This window comes from Nannospalax galili, unplaced genomic scaffold (genome assembly GCF_000622305.1).
Source record: "Nannospalax galili isolate Female #2095 unplaced genomic scaffold, S.galili_v1.0 scaffold180, whole genome shotgun sequence".
Lineage (NCBI taxonomy): Eukaryota > Metazoa > Chordata > Mammalia > Rodentia > Spalacidae > Nannospalax > Nannospalax galili.
This window is the reverse complement of record NW_008348199.1, coordinates 1,652,187-1,659,591: the sequence shown is the minus strand read 5'-3', so window position 1 is coordinate 1,659,591 and position 7,405 is coordinate 1,652,187. Positions and strand designations below refer to the sequence as shown.

Sequence of the window (7,405 nt, the reverse complement as noted above, 5' to 3'; positions counted from 1 at the left end):
TCGGACCTGGGTAATGGGGTAGGTGCGAGACAGAGACTAGGCTGATGTGATGTTCGCTGTGCTGCCTCAGGGATGGTGTGAAGACATTAGTCTCCTCGGGGGTCAAGACCAGTAGATCCCCTAGGTCAAATGGAGGTGCCCAAGAGGTATCTCATGGTCACTGGGGAGGGGGACTGGGTCCCCAATCATGGTCTCCAGCTTTAACCCAGGCCAGAAAGTAGGATGGGTCAGGGCCCACACTCGGTATCTCCAGTGTCTCATCAAGTGGGGGATGGCAGGTCCTTGTAAGTGATCTTGGACCTGACACCTTGGGACAGTTAGAAAGGCACTGTGCATACTGAACTTGTGCCTAAGACAGGACACCAGTCAGGCAGGAGGCAAGACAGCTGGGACATGGATTGGCCAGAGTCACACACGGAGGGAACATGAGGCCAGGTCTGTTGCTGCCTGGAGTCAGGGCCATCCTGGCTCCACCTAGCATTCAACAGACCAACAGAGCCTTCCCAAACTTCACATGGTACTGTGTTTTTAGAGAAACCTTAGGATGGCTTTGATTACCTGGTGAGAACAGCTAAGGAAATGTGGAAGGAAAATCTTAGCAGCTCTGAATACAAACAGTAAAACTGAAATGGGCTAGAACAGGCAGGCCGGGGCAGGCGGGCTCCCGGTGGAGGAAAGTCACCTCGAGGGAAGGACTACTAAGGTTTGGTGGCACTCACTTAAATCTGCAAAGACCATCAGAGCCCCATCTCACAAGGCACACCAAATCAATCTCAGAAATGGCTATTGGGGGCGGGGGCTGGAGACCCACTGTTTAAAGAACAGGTGTCATCCCAGAGCACCACAGGATGGGTCCAGATGTCTGTTCTCGGCCCTTCTTGGTCCAGGGGTTCAGGCTCTGCAAGATCAGCCTCCCTCCATCCCATCAGCACACAGTGGACTTCCTTGGAGGTTCAGGACACGCAGTGTCATGAAAGACTCAGCACAGGAGTGTATCTGAGCCTCCAGCCGCCTTCAAGGAAGCCAGAGTTCTCAGAAGCCCACCAGGGTGGAAGCAAAGCCACTCTTCTCAAATACTGTTTTGGAAGATGCCATTTTCATTAAAATAAGCTACTTATGTTTGCATGGCCTCGGTTTCCTTTTTATGATTTAAATAACGTTTAAAAGCTGCGTGACATGGTAGGTGTTGACAGACAAAAGCTGTGTGAAGCTCTCTGGGATGTGAAGGAGCCTGGGGGCCAGAAAGCGTGAGAACCAGGTAGGGGCATAAGCACTGGAACCCTGTCACCCGTGGGTCCCAAGGCTTGGTAAGTCTCCCTTTGTGGTAATCTCTCAGTGACCCAGGAAACGGCCCTGGCATCTGTCTAGGTGCTGAGGGGACACCATCCCCATGCCCCATGCAGTCAGGCTGAGGGGACTACATGCCACTGTGTCCCCAATTCAATCACACCCACAGTAAAAACTCAGAAACGCTTGCAGCAAATACAGCACATGTCAGGTTAGTATCTTTATTTACATACAGGGCTCATATAAACTGGACAGACCTGTTGACAGAGCAAAAGGACAGGGATGGTTCGCAAGAGAGGAAGTGTGACTACCGGTGTGAGAAGACGTTCAACAAGCTAGAAATCAAAGATTCAGACTTAAAACATGCTATTGTTCCCATTATCAAATCAGCAAATGGCTCAGCCCGGTGGGAAGACCCTGAATCAGGACACACTCGCCCTTGCTGGTGGCAGTGTAATGGACGCAGAGATTTCTAGACCATTTTGTCAGTAAGTGATAAAAAGGCTCAGAGGGCCCATGATCTTTAATCCAAGAACCCCACCTCAGGAGTCTGTCCCAATTTGCCCTTGGGAGGAAACCTGACACTCAGTCACAATTTCTGATGCTGAAGTGGACTACACTTCAACCTGCAGGGACAGCTCACAGCCATTCAAGGTCAGGTCGGAGTCATGTGTGTCATGTGCACACACAGGGTCCCACCAGCAGTACTGTGGTGTGGTAAAGGTTAAAAGAAAACAAAAACAAACAAATAAAAACCAATGGGGCCAGGGGACTGGAAGATGTCAACTCTGAACTCATTCTTTCCTTTCCCTGATCGCCCAAACTTTCCTACTACGTGCTGATGCGGAGCGTGGAAAGGCTCCGTCTGCTGGGCCTGCCTGTGGAAAGCTGTTGGTGGTGCTGACCTAGCTCTGCCGGCTTTGGGCTAGGCCATCCAACATGAGGTCTCCAGTGTCAAAAATAAACGCTCAGCTCACAGGACTTTCCCAGTGGCCTGAGGCCCGCTCCACCTCCAGGCCACTGGGAAGGGGGTCTATTGACCTAACCCCAGAGCCTCGTGTCCTAATGTCCTTACAAAGCCCTAACCGGAACCTCCCAGGCAGAGGAGACTGGTCTTACCAGTCGGGGTGTACAGCCGGGCCTGTCACCCAAAGCCCTACCTCAAGGGCATCCCAGCCTATCCCCGGGCTTGCCCCTAAGTCAGCCTCAGCCTGCGCCAGCTTTCCTGTCAGCCTTCCCTGGCAGGCCGACACTCGGGGCCGCTCATTGAGCTGTGGCCCTGTCCTCGGTGATGAAAGGAATGTATTCACACTGTCACATATCCACCCGAGGCTAAGGAGGTGAGTCTTCGCCATTTCCTCAAAGTCACTACATGCTTTGGGCCACGAAGCTAACCCCAAATTCACATTATCCACTAGGCTGGGGGGAGAGTCACCCCTATGCCAAATCCTATCTTCAGTTAGACTCTGGAATGCAGTGAGCCTTGCTTACCAGATGGGGTGGCCACGGAGACAGTCACAATCCTGTTCCAACAGTCAATACACACAGGAACCCTCCACTGTCCCTCATAATCCACTGCCTGTTCTCTTATGAGTTTGAGAGATTATAACCCCAAAATATGTACAAAGCCTCCCCCTCCCCTTTGTCTTCAGTCTGATGTCCAGACACCACAGTCTCCCTCGGCTGCACGAATTTGGGTTTTATTTCAGTTCTGGGACTAGCATGCCCCCCTAGAGCCAGGAGAAGCGTCTCCGCAGCAGCCCCACAGCAGTGTTCTTGCACATCTAGGGTGGAGGGCACACTGCCAGTCTCTTACACCTCCAGGCTCCAAGCCACAGGCAGCTATGGAGAAGGTCCTGACTGCTCAACAGCACTGCCCCAGGCCTGTAACCACAGGCCCAATAAGCAAAACAGTGAGATCACCTGAAGCAATGGCTTAGGAGTTGGGAGTGTAGACCAGCGCAGTCGGTGGGATGGCCCTGTGCACAGGGAGACCAGCCTGTACGGCTCTAGCCCTGGAGTCAGATGAAAACTCTGAGACAAACATGGCATCCACACATGCCTTGCCCTGCCACTGGGCCTCCTCCCATGACTGGGTGGACTACAGAGCAGTCTTCCAGGTGTGGTATACCTCCACTGAGGGACCCCTCCATTGTCAGGTAGAGGCCTGACCTCAGCTACTGGACACAGGTAAGCTCCAAGCACACTGGATACCTGCCCTCACAGTCCCGCCCCCAAGGGAACCTGCTGGCAGTCCTCACACACGCACTTATGAAGCACCATGGTCCAGCGGAGCCTGGGTCTAGGCTGCTGTTCAGCAGGGAAGCTGGGCTAAGAGGGAAGAAGTTGGTGGCAATGGACTGCAAGGCCAGCAACCTCTGAAGACCCTGGCCTTGCAAGGGTGGCTGCTTTGGAATCCCAGCCACACAGGAACTCTCTGGAAGAGGCCAGGTTCTAGGCCTCAGTCTCTGGGCTCCCCAGAGGGGATACCTTTTGGTGGGTACAGAGTTGGTCTTTTTGTGATCAAGTCATGGCCACACAGACACTAGAAGGAGAGCCCAGGAGAGACACCCATCTCACCCAAGGGGCCAGATGGTCATGTAAACCGTACATTTGGCATTGAAATATGGTGGGAACATCACAGTCCAAAGGCTTGGCCAAGTCTCCGTATAATTTCCACGTCATCCTTCTGTGAGGAAGCCAAGGCCCACCCTGAGGTAAAGCTTTCTTTCTCCCTCAGAATTAGGACATGTTCCCACATGAGGACCACATAGATCCTACCTGGGGAGCCACAGGCCCAACGCCCTCTGCCACAGGTGCTCGCTGCCGCCCAGAAGAGCGGGCCCTGGCGAGAAGTCTTTTGTTCTTAGACCAAGGGTAGACCTTAAGCCTAGGCATGGAGAGGGCAAGTTTAATCAGTTCCTTGGATGCCCTAGAGATGGTGTGGGTGGCTGAGAAGCTGAGCTGCAGGCCATGTGGCCCCTGGATGGAGAAAGGAAGGGTCTCCGGTTGGAGGCCCACCACAGAGCAACATGGGCCCCATAAGCCAACACCAACAGCTTATGAACCTGTCACTTGGAAATCCAGGCAGCAAATGGGGTCACCAGTATCCCCCTCAAACTTTCACAGCTCTGAGGCATGGGTGTCAGGAACCTGGTGCCTATGGCAGCCTGAGGGAACTGCCCAGGGTCCCATGTCTATAATTAAACTTGGCAGACAAATGCTAGACCTCCCCAACTCCTGATGCCATGTGAACACTGGCAGTCATGGGCAGGCAGGAACAGGAAAGGCTTCCTTTGGACCCCCATGAACCAGGAGAGGCAGGAAGTGATGCCTGCAAAGGGCCAGGCCATCTAGCAACAGCAGTGGGGTGCAATGTAGTACAAGTTCCTTCCCAGAAGAAAAGAACCCTGGAATGTAGTGAGTGCCTGGTCACCTTGCCAAGCAGCCAGTGAGCAGGCTGATTCCAAAACAAGTCAGTCACCTGCCTGGCAGACCTGGCTTCTTCCCACCCAGACCTCCTCAGCCATACCAGGCAACCAGGAGGGAGCAGCTGATGGTGATGGTCCATGTGGTTTTGGAGAATGCAGGAGCAGAAGCTGTCTGTAAACCGAGCTGGCAGAGATGGTCAGTCCAAATGGTTGCTAAAAGATACACGTCCAAGGAGCTGTGTGTGATCACTGAAGTAACTGCGAGCAACAAAAAGTGAGGGCATGCACTGAGTCGAGGCTGGAGCTAGCTCATAACAAGGACGCACAGTAAGGTAGATGAGGGTGGATAGCAGGACCTCATCCTGGTGTCGGCAAACAGGAGAGGCAGGAAGGGGGCGTCTGCAAACAGGGTGATGCTATTGTATGGACCTTTCTCGGCAGTAATCTAGCTCCCCAGGTGGTGGCAGATCCCTAAAGGTTCCGGGAGCGAGTGGGCAGGGCTGGTGCAGGACTGGTCCCGCTGGAAGCGGGATGCACTGGGCAAGGTCCTGTGCCAGCTGCGGCCAGTTGGCGGCACAACGTCTGCCGCTCTCGCACTGCCCTATTGGACGCAGAAGTCTTCCGGATTTGGGCACGCCGCGCGTGGCGCAAAGGGGACTTGTAGGTTCTGCGGAGCTCAGCCAGGAAGCCCTGGTAGTTGTTGCGCAAAGGGCTGTCCGGCTGCATGTGCGGAATGGCCCACTTCTCGGCCTCCCCAGTCAGTCGGGACACGAGGAAGGCCACTCGCTCGGCCTCACCAGGGAAGCGGGAGGCCTGGAAGATCATGAATCTATCCATCTGCATGAGGAACCCAGCCAGCTGGCCGGGGTCTCCAGAGAAGGGCTCAGGCAGCGAGGTGGGCGGCGTGGTCATGGGTCGGGTTCCGTTGGAGGCGATGGCGGAGATGGGCGGTGTGATCTGCAGAGCCCCGGGGATGCGCGCCCGGGTGCGCAGCAGGGTCAGCTCGGCCATCACGCTCTCCAGCATGTTAGTGAGGTTAGCCTTCTCTGCGCGCAGCGTGGAGGCCTCGCGCCTCAGAGCGGAGTTGGTGAGGCGCAGGGAGGTCAAGGTGTCAATAACGTCGTCTACTTGCGCGCTGGCTGCCGCGGCTGCCACCGGGCTTTCGGCTTTGGAGGTCTGCGGTTGGACCATGCTAGCCAAGGCTGGAGAACCGAGATGAGAGGCCGCTGGTGATGGAGCCGATGGGCCCTGGCAGAGTCTGGGCAGGAGAGGAACCCAGGGCAGGTTTTGGAACCTTGACGCCGTCTCCAATGCCACTCCTTCCTAAAGGCTCCACGGAACCAAGGCACTAACTGTCGGCTGGACCTGCCTAGGCCTCGCAGGATGGGCAAGCTGGCTCTAACCAGGCCTTGCAGGATGTGCAAGCTGGCTCTAACCAGGCCTCGCAGGATGGGCAAGCTGTCTCTAACCAGGCCTCGCAGGATGTGCAAGCTGGCTGTAACCAGGCCTTGCAGGATGGGCAAGCTGGCTCTAACCAGGCCTCGCAGGATGTGCAAGCTGGATGTAACCAGGCCTCGCAGGATGACCGGGCTGAACCTGACCAGGACTTGCAGAATGAGGAAGCCGAAACTGCATAAGACTTGCAGGCTGCGGGAGCTGAATCTAACCAGGCCTTGCGGGATGTGTGACTTGATCCTGCCCAGGCCTTGCTGCATGTGAGATACGGCGCTAACCAGGCCTTGCGGGATGCAGGACCTGAACCTGTCCAGGCCTTGCTGCATGTGAGAGCTGGATCTGTCCGGGCCCTGCAGGAAGCTGGGGCTGCAGGTGCAGGCGCTGCCAGCGGGGACCCAGCACCCACCTACGCGAGAACAAAGGCGGCGGCACCTGCGGCTGACCCGGGCGTCCTGGCGCACGTACCTGTCCCTCCGCCGCTTCCTCCGCCACCAAGATGGTCTTCTCGGAATGGGGGCCCGCGGCGGCCAGGCGGATGCGTCACGGCGGCACCGGAACTGCTTCCTGGCAGAGGCTCAGCCCGGCGGGACACAGGCGCAGCGCGGTCACCCGAGACCTTTCCGCGGGCGGGGCGTGCGAGGCAGAGGTGGGTCCCGAGCGAGTCGCTCAAGGCCTGCAGGTTGCCATGGAGACCTCGGGGTCCCCCGGAGCCTAGCCGCGCTGAGACCCGGCTCCCGGAAGTGATGCAAAGGTTTTCCCCCCTCCCACGCCTGGACCGGCCTAGCAGCCTATCAGGATGTTTCGTTTCCTCTCCTTCATCCATCCCGGACCGGCCCGTTTGGTTTTTTTTCCTGGCTCTTCCCGAGGTTGTTTGCAAAGCTTTACAAAAGTGTTAAAATTGTTTTTTAAATGCAGTTGACTTTCTTTATTGTAACTTGGATGCAAATTGAGTAAGATCATGGTAGCAAATCTTGGCAAGGAAGAAAAGTATTTTTTATTTTACTTTTTGGAAATAAAGTATTGTGTGACCCCAGCTGGTATGGACCTCACGAGGTAGCCTTAGATGACCTTGGACTGATCCTCCTGCCTTGGCCTCCCCAGTGTTGAGTTTGCTAGAGTGCGTGCATCACTCTACCCGTTAATGCAGCGCTGGAGATCAAACCTAGGGCCTGGTGTAGTAGGCAAGCACTCTGCTAACCCAGCGACATCCCCAGCTCCTGAAGCCTTAAAAT

The 7,405-nt window shown here is 55.6% G+C and overlaps 1 protein-coding gene across 1 annotated transcript; it reads right to left on the bottom strand.

Moving 5' to 3' along the window:
- Nucleotides 1–1,483: 1,483 nt before the first annotated feature.
- On the bottom strand, nt 1,484–5,937 carry Rtl6 (retrotransposon Gag like 6). Its single transcript, XM_008844716.3, has one exon. It carries the CDS (start codon nt 5,907–5,909, stop codon nt 5,190–5,192), a length of 720 nt encoding a protein of 239 aa, XP_008842938.1. The 5' UTR covers nt 5,910–5,937; the 3' UTR covers nt 1,484–5,189.
- Between the last annotated feature and the right edge of the window lie 1,468 nt (nt 5,938–7,405).